This window comes from Lepidochelys kempii, chromosome 1, assembly GCF_965140265.1.
Source record: "Lepidochelys kempii isolate rLepKem1 chromosome 1, rLepKem1.hap2, whole genome shotgun sequence".
Classification (NCBI taxonomy): Eukaryota; Metazoa; Chordata; order Testudines; family Cheloniidae; genus Lepidochelys; species Lepidochelys kempii.
Window position 1 is genome coordinate 340,245,775 of NC_133256.1, and position 22,574 is coordinate 340,268,348.

General features: G+C 39.3%; 1 protein-coding gene across 3 annotated transcripts in view; it reads right to left on the reverse strand.

Annotated features, from left to right (window-relative positions):
- Window positions 1-22,574, reverse strand: part of TAF3 (TATA-box binding protein associated factor 3) — a 140,717-nt gene that overhangs the window by 14,900 nt on the left and 103,243 nt on the right. For all 3 annotated transcript variants that reach the window (XM_073328815.1, XM_073328816.1, XM_073328818.1), the window contains 2 exons: window positions 12,533-14,337; window positions 7,083-7,165 (listed from right to left, as the gene is read on the reverse strand). In XM_073328815.1, the coding sequence (XP_073184916.1) occupies window positions 7,083-7,165; window positions 12,533-14,337 (1,888 nt within the window). The remainder of the gene's footprint in view (window positions 1-7,082; window positions 7,166-12,532; window positions 14,338-22,574) is intronic.

Sequence of the window (22,574 nt, forward strand, 5' to 3'; positions counted from 1 at the left end):
AAAGAGCACACCCATTTGGTATTTAAAAAGGCATTAGCTCACTGGAGAAGTCCTCCAGCTCTTTTTTATAATTTAAATGTAGCGATTCCATGGAAGAACACACATAAATAGTTAGGCTTGGTCTACTCTTAAAAGTTAGAAGGGGTGTGAAAAATGTTTCTGCCGATGTAGCTACTGTCATTTGGGGAATTGGTGTTCCTAAACAGATGGAATACCTCCTTCTGTCAATGTAAGCTATGGGGATATGCCTGCATAGCTACGGTGATATAGCTATGCCGGTATAGTCTCCGTAGTGTAGACAGACCCTTAGCAAAACTGTAAAGTTCACTGGAGTTCCTAAATCCTACATTACACTTATTACTTGGCTGGAAATCAGATTGTTTTTCACTTCTCTACCTCTTCTCTCTTAGGTGGTTCATTAATTATATCAGGAATCGATTTAACCAGTATATGTTCTTTCTGGTTTTGTAGAACAAGTTGATTGAGCAACACAAAGCGTTAATTCTAGTATCACACTGTTAACATTTAGCCTTTCACTGCTAAGTGATACATTGTAAAATAATTGGGATACCCATTAGTACTGTAATAAACATAGACATTCACTGCCAGGACTCTATTGTCTGATTTTCCAAACAGTGGTTTACCCTTCTACATTTTTCTCCCTGAAGTATCACTTTTTCCCTCCTATTTAATTCCACCATAAGTTCTCCTCCAGAGCTTTCTGTTGAATAAGCAATGTCTCACAGGGTAACTAACACCGCCCACAGCTGTGTCCCACAATAGCCCCATGCTGCTTGCATTACATCTTTTGGAGGATTTGGTCATGGTGCCTTAACTGCTACAAACACTGGACTCATTCATAAAAACGTGCAGAAGGAGGGGCTTCCAGCAGGATTCCTTTACCTGTTTCCCCACCACAAAACAGTGAAATAAATGGAATGGGTCATGAGCTGCTTGGCCTGTAATGCAAACCTACAGCTTCACAAGTCAATAAAGAGCCAATCCTTCCCTCCCCAGCCACACAGAGAGCCAAGGTTAAAGGCAAACACAATTTGGATATACCTACACAGGGAGTTTAATGATCCCCATTATTCAGCTATTGTGGGCAAACACTATGAAGCCAGTAATCTAAATTATCAACGTCTGAATAACTTGCCACTAAATGGCATACCAAGTTCAAAAGTTCCTTCACAATGGCTTACTTATTTATCATTAAAAGGAGAACCACCATCCTTAAACAGCCTACAAATTTCCATTAAAGAAGATACCATGTAAAAATTGCAAGTATTGTACAAAATTGTATGGGGCAAATTGTAGGCTCACTGCAGTCTGTGGCAAACTCCTATGTATATATAGATACTTGTACAACTCCCATCGCTGTAATGTTTGAGCACCTCACATTTTAAAAAAAGTTTGTATTACAGTAGAAACTAGAAGCGTCAACTGAGATCAGGGCCCAATGAGCAAGGCATTACGCTGAGACAGTCCCTGTTCTCAAGAACTTCCAATGCAGGCAAGAGGGGAAAACATCTGTAGCCTTATTTCTAGGTTTCTCTTTTGGTTCTCTGATTTCTCTCAATTCTGCTACTTTTTGTGCAACTTTTCCTAGAGATTTTGACTTCACTGGGAGTTCCTGTGAGCTCAGCTGTTTTGTAAGTCAGGCTTACACTTAGGAGCCTAATTGTATACACCGCATTTTTGGTAATTTTGGTACTTGTCTGTATGCTGTGTGACAAAAGATGAAGCCATATGAAAATACAAAAGCTACATAAATATATAACATGAGGGTATTCTAGTGCGGTATTAATATGCTATTACATATGTACTTTAAATAATTTACAAGTAAATAGGTATACAGGAAAAAAAACCCTCTATCTTTGCTTAAAAATAATTTCTGCAATAATCTAGATGTGCTGCAGGTAGCCACAGTAGGTTTCCACTTGTTGATCCTTGTAGTTCCTCACCAGAATGTTTTTCCATCCATGCTATCTCATTCCTATGCCTTTTCAGGCAGATACCATTTGTGCCAGTTTACATAAACGTGAGTGTGTTATGTGAGCTTCTCATGGATGGTGTTGGACTGACAGCTACAGAAACCGAACAGTAACAGACTCAAAAATATGAATACAGGCTTTCCCTCTTTGTTCCACCAGCGTGCTTCTAGGTCACCACTGCTCCGTAGAGAGATTACATCTAGTGGTGAATGGATAATTCAGTGTCTACTGCCATTCAGTCCTTAGCCTCTATTGAGATTTCCTACCAGGGGTATCAATCAGTGCCAACTATTGTAGTGGTTTTGGTGTTATGGACATTTATCCACTATGCTCAGCAGTGGAATGAGGCCACCAACACATTTTAGCTAGGTCACTGAATGTCTCTCCCACAGTATTTGGGATGAAACTTCAGTGAAGTCAACGAAATACTAGGAACAAAAATTTCCTCTTTCCATCCATCAATTCTTTTAAGATTTTAGTTCAATAAATAATTCCCTTAGATGATATACACACACATTTATATTCTAAAAAAAAGTCACATCTACCCACTTCAAAAAATTCAAGATAAATGGCAATTTAATTAGACTGGGCAAATCAAATTACAAGTTAAATCAGTGCTAAAACAGCTATCCTCCACTCACTACTAGCATCAAGGTCCCCTATTGAAAGTAGAGCTAAAATACAATACTGTAAGCCTGGAGTAAGAAGCCTGACATTTTAAGATACAGATTAAAGACGTGATTTCACAAAAATATATGCCTTACTTCTAAATCACAGAAGCCCCGAAAAAATCAGTGGTACATTGTTTCTGTGGCCCTGCACTGAAGCTAGATTTTGGTATTTTTGTTTTTTTTATTTGGCTGTAAATATAAAATGAATTTATCACAAATATCAGGAATTACAGTACACAGTAAATTTGAAGTTCATGTCCGTTGCATCAGTAAATGGCATGCCAATGCATTATCAGTAGATTAGCGTTCTTAAACACCAGAGGTGTGAAATATGATTATGTTTTGGGAAAAAATAACTGGACAATGGACAAACAAGCCACCACATGATGATTCAACAAAACAGCTAATTACAGGAGATTTAAATTCAGGAAGGGTCCACACCAGCTTTCTCTACATGACTAATCTTACATGCCTTCCTACACTGAGTCAATTAGCGATCTTATGCCTTGATAAGACTGCAGGAAAACAACAAACAACAACAACAACTTTCCAACTTATCATTCAAATCATCTCTAAAAGGTGGTCATAAATATTTTAAAACCCAAGCAAACTAATAAGACCTAGGCCCATTAAGGATAAGATCTTTTACAGCAAATTAAATAAAACAATTTATTGAAGTCTGTACTCAAGATAAACTAGATTTACTAGCTGACCTTTTATTCATTTAAAGAACAAAATTAGCTCTAATTGCATTAGAATGGAATCCACTAAATTTCTTTTAATGTGGCATCCATGCAAGTATTGCTGTAATTGTTTACTACTAAAATGGAAATGTTTTGATTATAATCTACTTTCCACTTGTTTTATTGTGCAGTTAAAGCACTTGCAAAAACCTAATGTGTAGCAGTCTTTCCTTCTGTTCTATTTATCCTTCAGTGATGGCTACATTTTAATTTCTACTACTCTGACTTTATACACTATACTTATTTAGGACACTATGAAGACCCATATTCTTGGGATTGATAACATATGCTTATGTAGGGAAAACATGAAATGCAGAGATCACTTTATATCTAGGACCAGCCAATATTAGCATTCACAGAAATATAAAGAATTAAAATTCACTGTCACAATTAACTCCGACTTGCACCTTGACTGTCAATCTCAGCAGAGACTAAGGACTGAAGAGGTAGAGAGAATGAGCTAACTTCTCACCCATACAGGTAGTGCCTCTAAATCAGGATTAAGGCACATGAGTGAAAGCTTGCACTGCTGCTGTCTTGCTGTACTTGTTCTGTGCATGGAGTTTCCATTCCAGCAGTTGACTCAGCAGCCATGCCAGAAGCTCTCTTTACATTAGAGCCTGGCCTCACCCCCTCACCCTCAGTTGGGACTAATATTGCGCTGCCTCCACTCAGGGCATGTCTACATGAACACTTACTGTGTGGCAAGTTGGTGTAAATCTACAGTTAGCTCCAGCTAACTACCTGTGTGGACACTGCTGTTGTGCACTAAATGTTCCCTAGTGCGCATGTGCATCAGCAGGGTTCACATGGACAGTTAGTGAGCAACTCGCTGGAGTGCTGTAGATTTACACTCCAGCTTGCTATGCTGTAAACATTCGGGTAGACATGCACTCAGTGTGTGAGCTCCGGGATGGGATTAAGATGGGACTGGTTTTAGTGTGCCACTTTCCACAGGCCTATACCTTCTGCATCTTCAGTCTCAGAATGAACATAGCATCTTACTGCTTCTTGCTGGGAACAAACAGTACCAGTGCGCCAGGATTTGTACTGGCTGCTCATTGGCCTCTGGACAGACTTTAAGGATGTTGGTTAATGCCTAGGACTGCTCACCTGAGGGACCGCCTCTCTCCCTGCGACATACTGTCAAAGATGCGGTCAACAAAGGTGCTGAAGAGGCATCCCCTTGTTATAAAAGAAGGGGTGGATGGCAGGGTATTCTCTGTGGGGGCCTCCAAGACTATGGAACATGCTTCCCCTTGTTCCACAATAGCCCACATTTGGTGGTTGGGGTCTTTGGAGAAAGTGGAGAGTATTCTTCTGAGACGCTGAAAGGGATCGTTGGCTGGCTGGCTGGCTGGCCAAGTACCTGTGGAATGCTGCTGAGGTTTAATTTAATGGTGTGTACTATGTGATTAACTACTTTGAGGTGCATAGACCTCAAATAGGCATCATTATTTAAAAAAAAAAAACTCAATAAAACCCAACATGTCCAGTGGCATACTTCATACGCCTTATTTCTTTATGGCCCTATCTCTTTCTGAAATTACACCCCTTCAAGACAGTATTTTATATAAAACTCCCTTAAACACACACCAACTGTTAACTGTTACAGTGATAAACTGCATATATATCTCAGCAATATAAACTGTAAAAACCGAGATAGTGAGCAGTTAAAATAATTCAAGACCTCGTCTACTTATCACTCACCAGTTCCCCTTCTCAACCTGAAATAAGTCCCTTCCACAGTGTGGCTCATGGTTGCTGGAGTACATAGAGGTTGATGTGCCTGTTACAGCCTTTGAGCTAACAGAGCAGAGTATTTTAGCTCAGGCAGTAGAGACTCATGGCTTTAGATCCACAGGTCCAATCTCTGCTACTAGGTGACTGAACATAGAACTAAAAACATGGTCTGAATTAAGGTTAAATATTGTTATTCAGGTGGAGGGAAGTGATATTATTTGTATTGGAGTAACTCCTCGAAGCCCCAATCATGGACTGGGGCTTCACTGTGTTAAAATGTGGAAGAATATATAACAAAAGACAGTCCCATGCCCCAAAGAGTTTACATGTGTACTGTGGAAGGGAGATTGACGACACTGAAAAGGGATAATAGTGAGTGGAACGCAGATGCAATGCTAAATTTTTTTTTACTTAAACTCTAGTGTCGTTTACATTGGTGGGACATGCAGTCTATAGCAACCTTGACTGACTAAACTTAGTATATGTATAAGGAAATTGCTCAGGCTTTTGTCTAGGCTTTTCTGGTTGAGAGGAAAACACTGTCAGGCTGAACTCAGTCTTTCAAGACTGCAGCAGGTAAGCTCCCAGGTTAAAATGAATCTTTCGGGGCTGGAGCAAATCCTTCAAGTTGGGTAGGTCCCTCACTAAACAAGGCATCCAGACTGCAGGTCTCTGACTAACCCAAGCTTCCAGGATCCATCGATTCTTTCAAACTATGGCAAAGCTTTTTAGTTCCTTTCCCCCATGCCACTGAGTCAGCAATCATCTCGGAGATAGACCTCTCCATCACAATGCCATTTTGTAAATGGATGACAGGTAAGATGACACATTGAATACTGTGTTCAGTACTAGATATCCCATCTGAAATCAGATGCGTCAGAAAAGGTCAAGTAAAGGATAAAGAAAATGACAGGAGGCATGGAAAGACTGCCATACAATAGTAATAATAATAATTGATAATAATACAATTTAGCTCATACATCAAGAGAGATAAAAAAAGATTAGACTAGTTTGGCAATGATACAAAGAAGAAGCAACATGTCAGAGGTACATAAAATAATGAATGGTAGAAAGAAGATCTGTTGGATGTGAATATTTACCATATCTTAATGTAAGTAATCTGTGTAACTAAAAGGCAATACATTTTGAAAACTGATTAAAGGAAATACTTTCACACAATACATAGCTATGGAACTTGATGCCTCTTGTTTCCCCCCCTTTCCCCGCTTGTGTTCTACACCCACCTGTTGCATCTTGTCCTTATTTAGATCATATGCTTTTTGGGGCAAGGATTGTCTTATTTATTTATGTTTGTACAACACCCAGCACAAAAGGACTATTGGGTCCTTTTGTATTACTGTACAAGTAATAATAATTAGTGAGCTAATGAACAAAACCAGGATTTAAAAAGGATTAGACACCTACATGAATAACCACTACCAACAGTTTATACTAGCTAAGATAAAAATGTATAAAGGGATGTCAACCATCATGTTTCAATGCACAAAGCTGCTAACTGCCTGGGGCTCTGAAATTTCTCCCTGAGGTATGGTATGGATTATGAAGATTTTCATTGGCTACTGTTGAAGATTGGACATTACTCTAAATTGACCAGTGATTTAAGATTATGTTCCTAGAAGAACATTAGTGGGGAACGCAGCAGGACAGATAATGGAGAAATTCAGAGGGCTTTCCTTGGAAATGCTGAAGTGTTCCATTCAGAGGTTAGGAAATAAATTGGGTGAGATTTCTTTAATGGCAAGTATTTTGATTTATACTTTGTAATATCGGGAGAAGGTTTCACAGATGCACACCTTTATCAGCCAATATTTTTTAAAGTTTCCTTTATGAAACCAGGATTTATTAGAAGTTGTAAGCAATGAATCTCTGATAAGCATGCACCCCTTTCCACTCGATTTCTTTGTACTTACATCTTGTCTTGGCCAGCACCCACTCTCAGCGTCAGCCTGGGAATAACTGGTGATGGAGCTGGAACAACGGGTTCCACTTTTATCTGTTCAAGGGAATACATTCAATAATAAATACGCTACTTCTCTAAACAGAGATTTAACACTTCTTTACTAATTACACTGGAGATGAGTTAAATTGACAAAAGGAAGTTTAGATTATCACTCTTTCCCATACTACATGCCGCAGCATGTAAGGACACTTTGTTGGGAGATCCCTGCAATATCTCATCACAAATCAGTTATGGACTGAAAAGTCAACTTGGTAGTTCATTGTGCTTGTAATTGTATGTGCAGTATGTTAATTACTGCTTTAATATTCTTGTAGAGTTATGAAAAGATTAAGCTGGTCTCAACACAGTGAGGTTATGTCTGCATTGTGCTGCAGTATGGACTACAGGGGTGTGAATTGCAGAGCACACCAAAGTGTTGCAATCTAACTGGCTGTTGCTGGTGTGAACTGGAAGGTACCTTGTTTGCATTAATGCTTTTAAACTATACTACATTAATGCCAACTAGTTATCTTTCAGTTTGCACCAGCAGTGTCCACATGAGGCAGTTATTGTAACACTTTGATGCGCACTGCAATTCATACCATAGCCCACACTATGATGCACCGTAGACAATCCCGGAGACTGATATGACATGACACATGTGAACTGTGAGTCAGACTCTAACATTGTACAAATATTCTAATTGTACTCAATAGGCACACCCAATTATTACAAATCCATCTTGGTATCTGGGCACGCTTCACACAGTTTAGATTAAAGCAAATATTTCCCAAATACAGCAAGCAAACATACTGTGACCCCTTGCAGAATCAAAACGTTGAACACCGAGAAGGGAAAATACCTAAGCCCCTTACCTGCAAACACTTAATTATATGGTTTCAACGGGATTAATGACATGTGCAAAGTTAAGCACATGCGTAAGTGTTTGCAACCTTGCGACCACAGTCAGGATGCTCTGCAATATTGTGAAGAATGGGGCTGAGTTACTAAGGACTAGTGTCTGTTGTGCATCCTAAATTCCAAAACAATACCAGTTAATGGTGCTCAGCGTCCCAGAGGATCAGCTTTTCAACTCAGATTTTAGAGTGGGAGCTATAGCAACCCCTATATTTAGGCTGGCCAACACTTCCCACAATAAAATATTCCTGCGATTTTTCTTGACGAGTTCTCACTTTAAATGCATGCTTAAATCCATCACTGTTCAACAACGCACTTTAACACGAGCTTAAGCACTGTGTTGATTCGGGGCGTTGGAATCTAAATGAGAAAAAAACAGTTCACACAACAATTCACTGCACAACAGCTGGATTGATTTAAAGAAAAAGTGATAATTCTTGAGGGAAGAAGCATGATTTAAAGGAGGTGGTTTAAGGAGGGAAGAGGGGACTAACTGTCAACATGATAAGAGGGCAGGTTGGAAAAAGGCAAAGGCCAGAGTAGAAGGACTTGGAAGGGCAATTAGGTGTAATAATTATGTATTTCCATAAGTAGAGATACAGAGATGTGTGACTGAGAAAGCTGGACTGTATATAAAAAGCTGCAACTTTCACCAAAACAAAAACAAATGAAAAAAACCCGCTACTACAAACCCAACTAAAATCTGACTCTACATTTCATTATTTTACACAGATAACCATGCTGTACAATAGAACTCTCCATGGACTAGCTTCAGACTAGATGACCCTTGTGGTCCCGCCTAATCCTACGATTTTATGCTTCTACCTCAGACTTCTCTCTACTCCTTTGTTTATATACCACAGACTTCTCTCTACTCCTTTGTTTATATATCTCCTTTCTGCCATTCCTCACAAGTTGGTACAAGGCATTTTCTTCTCTGCAGTTCCTGCTGTGTGGAATGGCCTTGCTCTCTCTCTCTCTCTCTTCCCCTTGTGTCTCTCTAAATTGCTTTATATCTGTCTCCGTTAAATGAAATTTGGTCCAGTGGGCAGGGAACTGGACTGGACTCAAGAGACTTGGGTACTGTTCCTGGTTCAGCCACAGATCTGCTGTGTGACCTTGTATAAATCATTGCAATTCCCCATGCCTATCATTTGTCTGTCTTGACTACTTAGAGAGTAACCTATTTGGGGCAGGGACTGTCTGTGTATGTGCACAGCACCCAGCACAAGAGGGTCCAAATCTTGGTTGGGGTCTCTGGCTGCTACTGTAACAAATAAATAAGGGCCAAATCATGGCCTGGATTGTGTGGCAGCACAATGGGGAATACAGAGTCCCTTATTCCTTTGTGTCAGCTACCAGCATCACAGGTAGCTGTGGGGGAGGGGAAGTAGACTCCACAGAGCTCCCCTCCATACCACATAGATCTGTCAGTGTGCAGGATCTATACACAATGCAGGTTACTCCCCCTGGAGCAGTGGGGAAATTAAATCACAATCTCCCTTTTGGGTTACTCCAGCGGCAGCATAACAATGCTCATGGCAGATCACATAGTCACAATCTAGTCCTAAATAATCATCATCATCATTCCCCCCTCTCCCTCTTAGGACTTGACACTGAATGCCTTTATTCATTAAGCATGCCAAGTCTTCGTGCTACTTCTTTTTGTGTGTCCTATATGCAATATACTGTGGACTGCCCTGAATTTATCTGCTAACCATTTTGGCATACAGTTGCAGGAAATAGTTTTGATTTTTATGTATACATATAAAATCAAAACTAAGGTATGAAATCACACTTACTTAACAAAAACTGGTTATAACAAAACATAAGTACTCTAAATTAAAAATGCTAATCCCTGCCATATATTGTCTAGTGCTAACACTATTTTTCTAAACACACTAACATTCACTAACTTCTTTATTACATTATCTAACACATTTGACATTTTAAAAAAATAATCAAGTTTATAATATGGAGAGACTTCCTACGAACACCACTCATCTTTCAGGTCATTCTTATTTCTCTTAAATTGACGCGTCATGGAATGTTAAGTGTCCAGGCAGTAACTTGATCATTTGCACTTACAGCACAACTGCTGGTTAAGTAAGCCATTGTGTTATCCAAAAGCTAAATTAAGGAAACATGTGCTTTTAGGGGTTAAAATGAAAGAGCAGCATTCTGGAGTAATACTGGGAATTGGGGCCAGCAGAAGAGTATTTACAGTGGATTACTAAGCTTCCCAAATCACCAAAGAGGTAAAGTCCAGCAATATAAGACTCCTTTGTAGCTAACTAAAAATACATTGTCAGTGGATTTGTCCAGTTTTATGTATAAGCAATACTTCTTTCACCTGAACTAATACTAGTAGTCATATAAGCCCCTTATTGCCATGTGCTGCATTTTTTTTGCTAATCTTCAAGGATTTAGCTTCTTTGCCACATACCTCAGGGCACCAACTGATAAAGCTCTCACTCTCCATTTTTCCAGGACACCAGCAGTGCGGCCTTGCAAAAAATGAAAATCGCTCAAGAGATTTAAAGGGGAAATTTATTTTTAAAATCCTGACTTGCAGCAAAGAGGTGGATTTAAAAAAAGCTTATCTATCAAGAATCAGTTTAAATTTTAATTCTATCTAGGGAGTCTTTCATGCATTCTAGCTTTAAAGTTTATCTTTTGACAGGGACTTTTTGCCAAGGTAATGGGCAGCTTTGTCAATTTAATCTGACCAAGTTTTTATTACTGTTGAACTCCTTTCCTTAAAATACATATATTTGAGACTATAACAAATCTTTAATAGTTCAGACTCTTTTGTGTATACATTTTATTGCTCTAAAGTAAATTAAGAACAGAAATAAGCAGAAAACATAAAAATAGTTATGTATTTATTAGGCCATGTAATGTGTGAAGAACGGCCAACATCTTTTTTGTCTGCATTTTACTCGTTGTTAAAATCTTTGGGGCCAAAATGTCCCAGATTTACCGAGGAAGAGGTGTCATGCATACAGACTAAAGAAACCATGAAACGTATTCTATGTATGTTGCAGTGGCCCAATAGCCAGATAAATCAATATGGCAGGTAGAACAAAACCTTGACCATCATCAAGTCCTCCATAACGCAGGGGACTGGACTAGACGACCTCTCGAGGTCCCTTCCAGTCCTATGATTCTATGAGGGAAGTTAATTCTCCAGAATGTTTGGAGTCTAAACTGAGAAGCTAAGTTTGCCAACTTTTGCAAAGATTTATTGCTCAAACACTAGAAAGAAGACAACAGACTGTAATCTCTTGCAATGGTGGACTCCCAAGATCAGGCATTTATACTGGCCGTGTACTTGCCGCAAAGCTGGGCTGGATAGAAAGTGGCTTTAATGGAGTAGTTCCCTGCATTTCTATGATTCTATAGCCTTTCCTAAGTCAATAGGAGCTGTGGGTGCTCAACCACTTTGAAAATCGGGCCCTACTGACTAAAGTAAAACACTCAAAATGAGGCCACTTTTGAATATTTAGGCCATAATGACTATGTTTTGAAAAAAAAATATTACCGTACTTGATCAGTGGTGTCCCTAGCCTCTGTTTGTCAGAGGGTGGAGATGGATGGCAGGAGAGAGATCACTTGATCATTACCTGTTAGGTTCACTCCCTCTGGCGCACCTGGCATTTGCCACTGTCGGCAGACAAGATACTGGGCTAAACAGACCTTTGGTCTGACCCAGTATGGCAATTCTTATGTTCTTCTTCTCTAATGGGGGAAACACGTTTGATGTCTTGCTAACAGAGAAACTTGTATGCCATACTGTACAATTGAGAAGATAGGAGGAAGGAACCTGAGGCTTATTTAGAAATATTTTTTGCCTTCAGAAGAACAACTAGAGCTTGGATAGGTAAGTAATGACTAAATCCACAATTCAAGCTAACACTGCTGATCATTATACCTTATATCTACCAATTTTTCCAGTAAGCTGTGGAATTCTACTAACTCCAAAAAACAGTTAAATTTTATAAAACTGAATTTAGAGCTCACGAGAAAGCTGTTGTATTGATGGCCCTACAATCAGAAGTCTATTCATCTATGGAACAAATGTGCAGCAATGACTATTGTAAGCTTCTTTACACAGTGCTGTAAATCTGTCTAAATTCTGACCTAGAGGAGTCACCTTTATCAGTAAAGGCCAGTTGGTCAATGTTGGAACCCTGGTAGCTCAGGTTAGATGTAAACTGGCCTCAGACAATCCCAAGCTTCAGTTTTGAAAAACTGAATTCAAACAAACATTTGGCAAATCTAAAACTACAGTGGCTCTGTCCAGTACTGTTGGACAAACCCAGAAACGTACATCATACCCACTTTTAACTTTGGTGACTTATCATAAAATAAAGCCAGGTTATCTATTAGCATTTTTCCATTGAATTTTCCTGGAAAACAAAATGTTGTGATGAGAGTGTGGGAGCAAATGTAAATAATTTTTCTAACATGTAACATGCTGTTAATATCTAAACAGCTTACTTTGTCATGTTTGTGTTTTTCTTTTTCTCTGTCTTTCTTTTCTTTCTCCTTTCTCTCCTTTTCCTTCTCCTTCTTTTCCTTTTCTTTGTCCTTCTCCCTTTCCTTCTTTTTCTTCTTCTCTTTTTTGTCTTTCTTCTTCTCTTTAGGTTTTTCTTTTTCCTCAAACAGTTTTTCGGGAAGCATTGTGGACAAGGAAGTCAACATGGTAGGAAGTCTCATGGCGGTATGGGTGCTAAACAAAGGCAAAGGCATTTCTTTGGGAGGCAACACAAGAGGTGCTGAGGGACCCTTTATCTTATCTTCCTTACCTTTATCTTTAATTTTCTCTTTGTCTTTCTTATCTTTATCTTTCTTTCCTTTTTCTTTATCTTTCTTCTTATCTTTATGCTTCTCTCTCTCTTTTTTGGTATTGCCATCTTTCAACTTCATTTTTGTATCAACATCATCAAAGTCCTTCATTTTGAACTTATAGGGATCGAGGTCATCATCTTTGAGTAGGTCTTTCCATTGAAACTTTGCTTCCTTGGTTCCTGTGTCTTTATCCTTCTCCTTGTTTTTATCCTTATCTTTGCTTTTCTCTTTATTTTTCTCTTTGTCTTTTTGTTTTTCTTTCTTTTTCATTTTTGTCTTCAGCTCTTTTTTCAGTTTCTTTTTCACTTCTACTGATGAAGCCAGCTTGGTTTTCTCCTCATAGACTTTGAGCAGAGGTTCCGGTGTTGGTGGTGAAGCAGAAGGAGAGGAGAAATAAGGAAAGTTTGGAGGCGGATTAGAAGGTGACCCCATCTTTGCTTTTCGAATGACCTCATCAATTGAGTCATCCATTGTCCATGAAATGTCTGAGCTTGAAGTCCCACCTGAGGGAGGCAGTGGGATGGCTCCTACCTTATTTAGACTGTTAGCAGAAACAGAAGCTTTAGGAGTTGGAGTCTCTGAAACAGAAAGTCTTTTAGGGCTGGTAAAAATTTCCCCCTCTGATTCTGAACCAGAGGAAAACTCAAAAGGATCAGGTTCTCGTTCTGCACATGCACGGGCAATCACAGCATCAATTGAATCATCAATGGTCTTGTCCATCACTGCCACTTTCTTAGATGGATTTTCACTATTTTGTTTCCCAGGCTCAGGTGGTGTTTGCCCTTGTTTTACTTGGATGTTCTCTTTTCCCATCTTTTCACTTAATGCAGCCAAAGGGGTCCTACTTGGGGTTTCAGGCTTGACTGCCACTTGGGAAACGTGAGCTGGAACCTTTGGACTTTTAGGACTTTTTGGACTTTTGGCACGACCTGGTGATTTTTTCTCTTTGGATCCAGTTTTTGGTGAACGTATGGGACTTCCAATAACTACTGGCACTGGAGTAGCTTTAGGCAGTTTAGTCTTCTGTCCTGGAGAACCAGTTTTGGCCTTTGTTTTAGGTGCAAATGGTTTTGATTCTAATGTTTTAGGAGCTGGCATCTGTGATTTTGCAATGGGAGCCAACATTGGTGGTTCTGGTGAAGGAGGGGGTAAATCTGTACTATCTTGAACATGAACTGGAGAAAGCATTGGTGGCACCTTTTGAGTGTTTATTGAACTGAGAGGTTCACGTGGTTCCAATGCTCCTTCAATGGTGTCCCCTTTAGTGATAGCTAGTTTTGGTCGTTTCATAGCAGGCATTTCCTCAGCTTCAGGACTTTCTAAGGGTCTCTTGCTCAAGAAGTTTTCATCATTAACTGCCTCATCCTCTTCCATCTCTCCTTCCTCTTCCAAGGGAACCTGCATGGCTTCTGCTGATGTACCTCCATCAGTGGGTACCTGTTCCTCTTCCTCCTCTGTTATAAGAAATAAAAAAAAGTTACTGGGATACTTTAAAAATATGTTAAAATATGTTATACAGGAACAAATAAATGATTGGAAATGAATAAGTATCAAAACAGTATTCAAACTGTATTTGGCTCAATGTTATCATCATTTGCTAGCTGTTCCATGACCTATATGAAGCAAGTGGAGCAATTACATTTAGTGACTGATAGACATCTGTCTGCAACACAAAATCCATCCTCACAACTGATACAAACTGGAACCTTTGTTGGAAGTCTCAAACCAAGGATCAAATGGGCTTGAAGATATGTCTCACCCATAGAGAAAGACCCTCCAGAACAGGTTTAAGGCACGTTGACACGGCAGTGAAGGGAATTTCCACTGCTGCTCTGTATTTTGCTTCACCTGTTCTATGAATAGGACTTGGTCAATTTGTCAGGACTTTGGACATTTAGTGAGTGCTAAAAGCTCACCCAAAAATATAGCTGCCACTTCACCCACAAGTGAAATGATACTGGTATCACTGAATGATATTGCATCCAAATATTTTGTATACCATAAAAAGAAAGTTTTCAATCACATATTAGTTTTTCTCACCCTCTTGGAATCTCACTGTAACCCATTGGAGTTGCTTGGGTTACAAACACACACAAGCACCTGGCTGATTCATTTAAAAAAAAGGGGGGGGGGGGAAGTGGAATAGTAACAAGGTTTTCTATTATAATAAAACAAATCACAAAGTGTACAGCCAATTAAATAAAATCCAGTACATTTTAAATGTATCCCTTATTTGTATGCCCACAGATTTTTGATGGTCAGTTAACTTATAGGAGTAATATATGATTTTCTTTCATGCTTTTCAATAAACTATTTGTATACTTCTTGTTCACCATGCATATAGCTTCCGACATGAGACTTTTTGTCCACTTAAACATACTTTCTCCATGTTTTTCTTCCAACAGCATAGCCTAATGATTAAAACAGAGGACTAAGCTCTACCCATAATATTTGTTGTCTGCCAAGAAGGGTTTGTGTACATGGGGAAATTTTACCAGCATAACTATAGTGATGTGATCATACTGCTACCAGTACAATACCCCATGTGGACAGTCTTAAATAAGTAAATTTTCCCCATGTACACAAGCACTACTTCACTTAACCTCCATGCCTCAGTTTACCCAGCTGCAAAAATGGCACATTTATCTTTTCTCACAGGGGTATGGTGAGGTTTATATTATTTTTGGAAGGTGTTTTAAGACTCTTGGATGTAGGACACAGTACAAATTGTTTATTATGGTGAAGTATAAAAAAATCTGCCTTTTTTAAATGAGCAGGTTGTCTTTTTAATAAATATTTAAAAACTGAAATAAAATGCTGGAATTGTTTAAAGCCATTTAATAAGATGCTCTTTTAAAAAAAATCCTTTTGGAAGAGTTTATTTTCAGGTTTTCTGAGCTGATGTTTCTTTACTGCAATGTGTCAATACTCTGATTTAGGAGAGTTGAGTCAAGAGTCCTGGGCTAAAGCTTGAATCTTGCCAGCATCACAAATTAAGTAAAATAAGCTGGCAATTCTGGCTTTTGCCAGGGCCCAAAGGATTTACAGCAGCCAGCCCAGAGTGGAAACTTTGCTTGAGTATAAAGCCTTCCATGAAAAACAGAAAGTGTTAGGGAGTTAGGTTTGCTTGGCTGGGCATTCACATCCTATTTTTTAAATATTAGAGGGGAAAACTGACAGATCACTGTTGACTGAGTCTGCCCTGGCTACAAATAGATCTAAATGATGGTTTATGTTTCAGGATCATCAAATCAGTTTCAATCTCTGTCTGCCTTGCTGTATGAATAAGCTCTGCCCTTATGTTCCAAACTGGCATGAGATGAAGGAGGAATAAATATTAGATCATTATACAGCATCGATGGCAACCACGCTGTTGGGTGCTGTGTCTATTTCCTCCCAGGCTCATTATGCATGGGTCCCCATCAGCAGTTTATTTTTGTTTTAAATACCCTAAGTAAAAAGAAAACAAGATGAAGTTCAACAGCAACATTGTATTTTAAAGTCAAAACTATCTACTTATCAAGGTTACAAGAGTGAAAACACAACACAGCCAAATCCAAAATGATACGAGAGGCAAGGAATGTTATCATTCTCCTTTTAGGGTTGACACAAAATGTTTTATATGGATAAAATTAGGTATGTGGAAGTATATTTTGCATTAATTGAAAACAAGAAAAAAAGCTGCAGCAACCAACATTGCTCATAGGTTGAAAAGGGTTTTGAAAGATATTTACATTTACTAGGAAAACCAATCATTCCCGTGCCAAAGATTTCCACTCAGTATCCCAATTAAACAGGTGATATAGCATGCCCTAACAGAGAATGGTGGAATATTTGACATTGACAGAACTTCTTTCATCCCAGGCACCTCTCACATTATATCCATACAGCAACATGGAACTATAACAGCTTCTGAAATTAAGTGGAATAGCCAACGCTGCATAGGGTTCTGCATAACAGTTTAGGGAATGGAGGCAGGAATTTTGTACAATTACAAAGAGCAAACCCCTACTCCTACAAGACACATTAAGTCCACATGCAGCCAAAAGAAGCTTCCATTTTTGAAATCCTGCCTGGAAAGCCAATAAATGGAACTCAGATGGAGATGAAGGTCTGAGATAACCTACCCATCTTAGGGTCTTTTATTAGCATCTATCAGAGCAGTACCTAAACATTTCCAACCTGTTTACATATTCAATCTGAGTCTTTCAGTCCATCACAGCAGATATCTGGGGTCTAGTTCCAGCTCCACCACATACTTTCTACATGACCTTGGGTGACTCACTTAACCCCTTGGAACTTTAGTTGCCTTATCTGTAAACTAGGGTGATGATATTTTATCGCCACTGGGATTTGAGTGAGGTCTCAGTAAATGAGGGTTGGGAAGTGCAGAAACTATTAAAGCTCAGTTTGTAAAAGCAAGACTAGAACTGAGTGCCTCTTGGCTCCTATTCTCATGCACATTGTTGTAAACCATGAAGCCATGGTAAGAGAACAACCCACCATCCTTTTTATAAGAACTGTGACTGCCTGGAAAATTGTATGGGCAAGTTCAGAACAATTCAGGGGACTACGGAGGTTCATAAGCATTTAACTAATGACTCGGGCTGGTTGGGAATTTTTCTGACAAAACATTTCTCATTGGAAAATACTGGTTTGTTGGAACAATGTTTTTATGGAAATGGCCAGTTTCAACAAAACTTGTCAGGAAGGTTTCTCAGGTACAGTATGGAATTTCTGGTTAGAACCAAATAGAGAGACAGCAATCCCTACCCTACAACAGCCAACAGACAAATGTTTATGGCAGTCGCCTGGGATGTGAGAGGTCCAGATTCAAGTCTCTGCTCTGCTTGATTTGGAGTACAGATTTGAACCTGGGTCTCCCACATCAATACCTTAACTACTGAACTATTGGCTATTCTGGGATGGGTCAGTCTCTCTTTTTGTGAACATTTTCAAAAGCTCTCAAGTTTTTATTCTATGGTGGAACAAAAATATGTCAAAACCTCAAATTTTATTTTGTAAAATGGAAGTGTGGTTTTACAGCCAGCCCTACTACTGACACACACAGTGCTCTTTGGATCTGCTCAGTTGGCAATTTGGAAACACCCATATTTCAGTCAAATGAAACCCAAATTTCACTTGGAACAAGGCCATGTACTGATCCTCCATGAGGGCTATTTTCCTGCCAGTGGGCAGCTTTCATACCTGAGCCATTTTAGCTGTGGTCTGGGTGGAAAAAAAGGCACGATTTTTTAATAGAGAAAGTCTGATCTCTCAACTGTCCTCTCAGTCAAAAAACTATCGGACCATTTTCGTTCAAACAAATGCGCACTGGAGCAAAGATCAAGTATGGAAAAATGTCACTCTGAAAAGGTAATTTGCTTGACAATATTATGAGTATTTGAAAATGTGGGGGGATGGATTATAATGCAACTATTTTTCACCCTTAGCTATATCAGTCACTACCAAGCACCATTCAGTGTGCAATCCATTGTAAACTGAACTGCTTTTAACTCTCTTTTGCTGTGATCTCCCTCTATCTACAACCACCTTATGAACACTACTGCTCCTGAGTCAGTATCTACAGGTCAAATGGATATCACCTCAGCCATCTGCCCTAATAACTCTCTCCTGCAATGAAAGGAGACTAGAGCTGTTTGGGAGGTTTTTCAAGATTACAGATATTTTTGTAAGTCAAGAGAGTGCTGAATCAATATTAATATATGCATTACTAAGGCTATACTGAGAAATTGTTTATTATACTAGCTGTTCACCTCTATAGTATCTTGGTTCAAATGTAGCTCAGTACTCTCAGTCTGACTGTGAATGTGAATTTCTCCACCACCCATGTCAAACAATCAGACAGCAGTCAGCCCACTACTCTTGTGAAGTCCACTATTAAAGGACAGCAATTCTGAATGTAGTGTATTAGAAGAGAGATGAGGGAAGCTTGTACACTGCCTCATCCTACCTAATGTGGACAGTCTCTCACATTCATGAAAGGAAGGATGGATTATCTTTAGGTTAAGGAACAAGCATGGGAGCCAGTGGATCTGAGGTCTATTTTGGCTCTGCCACAGAACTGCTCTCTGACCTTGAGCAAGTCACCATCTTTATGTACCTTGGTTTCCCCATCTGTAAAATAAGGATAATTTCACCTACCTCCCAGTCATTTTGTAAGGCTTAGCATAAACGTAGTATTTGAGATCCTTGGATAGAAGGTACTAGAGAAGTGTCAGGAGAAGCAGTAAGAAAGCGTCAACATTTTTAAATGATGGTCTCATTTGCTGAATGTTGGAATTTTTTTATTTAAGCTGAACAGATTTAAATCAGCAAAAGATTAAAGCTGCTGAACTTTATTTAACAAATGCATTTAAAGAGGCACAACGTTTCTTCCTTTGTGCACCATCTTTCTGTACAGCAACATGGACTGCTAGGGTATGTCTACAGAGCAGCTGGGGGGAATGCTTCCCAGCGCGGGTAGACAGACATGCATTAGCTCAGCTCAAGCTAAAAACAGCAGCACGGCAGGAGCAGCCTGGGTGGTGGCTTGGGGTAGTTGCCCAAGTACAAACCCTTCTGACCCCCTCTGGCAGCTAGCTTGTGCTGCTGCAGCCACACTGGTATTTTCAGCACTTAGCTTGAGCAGAGCTAGCATGTGTCTCCCTCCCTCCCAGCTGCTGTGTTGACATACTCTTAAAGGCCAAGTGGTTTCTGAATACATATCTTGTTAATTTGGCTGTGGCTCAGCAGTAGGACAGCAGCTCTCAGCACTTCTATGATGAGTTTCCAAGTTCATGGTGATGTTAGGACTGTTTGTCCTTAAAGTTGACACAAAGGCACAGTAGCACAGAAACTGTCTTGATTTCTGAGACAGGGCTAGTGGTAGGGCTAGTTGCACTACTCTTTCAGCAACCCCTAGCTGCCTAATACAGAGAAGGCCGAGTTTTATTCTTTCAGGTGAAGGTGGCAGGCAGCTATCAAATGGGGAGGCAGGAGATTGAGGGGAGAATGCACTAAACTCTGGAATTAAGAGGGATGCAACAGCCTACATTCATACTTCAAGTAGGGAAAATAATGACATGCATATACAATTACCATACTTTTGGACATAAGCGGCTATTATACTTAGGATCTCCAGAGCTCAGAGCACAAGCTCACAAGCTGAAGGCAGGAGAGTCTAGCGGACATACCACTGGACTGGAACACAAGACTCTGTTCAGCTCCTGGCTCAGTTACATACTTACTATGTGACAGTGGACAAGTCACGTAACCTATCCTGTGTCTCAGTTGCCATTTATCAAATGGAGAATCAAACATCATTTAATTATTGGGAGATGCTCATATACTGTGGTGATAAAAGCCAAATATGTACCTATGTAGAACAGAGGTCCCTCAGCTGAGAGCTGTGGCAGAATCATATCCTCTGATACTGGCACAGAGGTGGACAGACAATACACACTGAACAGAACATACCAACAATGCTTTTACTATTATGAACAAAACCAAATTGATACAATGTTACTGTTAAGATATTGAATGCAAAAAAGCCAGGCAGTTAGTTTCCATATAAACTAACACTGCTTATTTGCATGAATTTTGTCTTATTATATTTAGTGATAGCTTTAACCTCTGAAATACACCATACCAAACCCAGTAAGATAAATTATTAAAATATGTTAAAGAGATCAGATAGTTTCTATGAGATCGGTAAGTGCTTGTCTTTTTTATATTTAAAATCTTACCCACAACATTTTAGCAGAGTTTGCACTCTTTTCTTTCCTAAAAGAGTGCAAAGGTGCTAAATAAAGGCACATTTATTTAACATACTGGACTGTTCACTGCAGGTATTTCCCACTGTGTAGTGCACTGGGGGAGCACCCAAGTGTTGAGATTGCAAATGTCAGAGTCTGGCAATAAGGCTGGCAGACTTGTTGAGCCCTTTCTGTTCCTTCCTTCAACGGGCTACATAGGAGGACCAGCTGGCTGTGTGCAGAGAGAGTCTCAAGGCTGAAGAAACATTCAGCTCTATTCAAAGTTACATTTTGATTAGCATGGTAGACAGCAGACCCTACATGTCTGGTATGCTATTTTCACTTGTACATTTCTTAATTTTAAGTGAATGTGGTATTCATGAACAGAGGTAATTTAGCAGACCTGAAACAGAAATACTCACTCTCTATTTCCTAATCATTTTCCTCTAACCTGACAAAGCACACATTCCTCACTGAGGACCAGCTCCAGGTCAAGATTAAAATTTTATATTCTGAACCAATTTCAAGCTAGCCAAGAGCAAGAAAAAAACTGGCAATTTTCCTAACATGTGAAAAATGTTTTTTCATGCCCTGACTCAATAATGGCTGAACGATTTTCTTCAAACTCAAAAACACACACACTCACCTATTGCCCAAAATAAAGCATGAGATTAAGCCAAAAGATAATTTTGGGGAAAAGTTTTAAGCTATTGAAGACAAGGACGTAGAATGAATCTAACTATAACATCCTAGCCACTATATTATCTAAATCAAAGTACTAGACATTTGTTAAAAGTTGAATGTTGTTTTCTTATGGCACAATAGCTTTTCTCTCTCTAACTTGTAATAACTATGGCATTTCCCTAGAAAATGTGCTTATACTCACTAAAAGAAATTGATAGAAGAGTAGCAAAATAATATCCTGACTTCCTAAAACCATATTAAATCTAAACCTCCCTCACCAAGATTCTTACTGTGAAATATGAACTTAAAATGATGCCACGTTTACTTCTGTGAATTTGGTACATTTCAATACTTATCAAAAGTACCAAGTGACCATAATTAGAGACCGAAGCCAACAATTTATCTACAAAATAGATACAGTGTTGGTAGACTTCCCTCACACCACACCACTAGTGTTCCTCAATCTGTCATTCTCGGGACCACCTTTGGGGGCAGGGAAGAAGGGAAGTTTGTTTTCTTTGAGACTTGAGGTTTGTGTTGAGCCTGCCAATAAGTTCCCTCCATCTGTGATAAGAGTCGTTATACTGTAGACATCTGTCCACTGGATTGAAACCACACATATATATACTGAAATCAAGATTTTTCAAGAGTGGCTAGTGATTCTGGGTGCCTAACTTAAGCACCTTAAAGGGACCTGATTTTCAGAAAGCAGGTGCTCAACACTTTCTGTAAATCAGCCCTTGTTTAAGGTGTATCAGTTAAATAACCATTAAATTGGGGCATCCAAAATTAATAGTCGTATTTGAAAATCTTGGCCCAAGATTTAGATGCTAACTTTCTGTAGTATTAATCTGGGCTGGACTGGAAGCTGTTCAACAGAGCTGACAGGCTTCACGTTCCTTTGTCAATCCTCTACCCGTAGCTCTCAAGATGTCAAAGTACTTCCAGGTGGTGTAAGGAGCCCCTTCTGTTACAGTGGTGAAACATCCATTGGTCTTCAAACATTGATGTTAACTGTAGCCCAGTCCATGACTTATGAATTTCCAGACCAACTGAGATAAAAAACAACATCACTTTTCACCCTGCATGCCTTCTTTGTGTTCTCTGTCAGTTCTCTGTAAGTTTCTTTGGTATAAAGGGAAGGAATAGATTTTTGTTGGTAAATGTCAATTTCACTGTACAGACAAACCAATTCCATCAATAATAAATGAAATGTACAAATAGGCAAAGTAAGAAAAATGCTGCTTGAG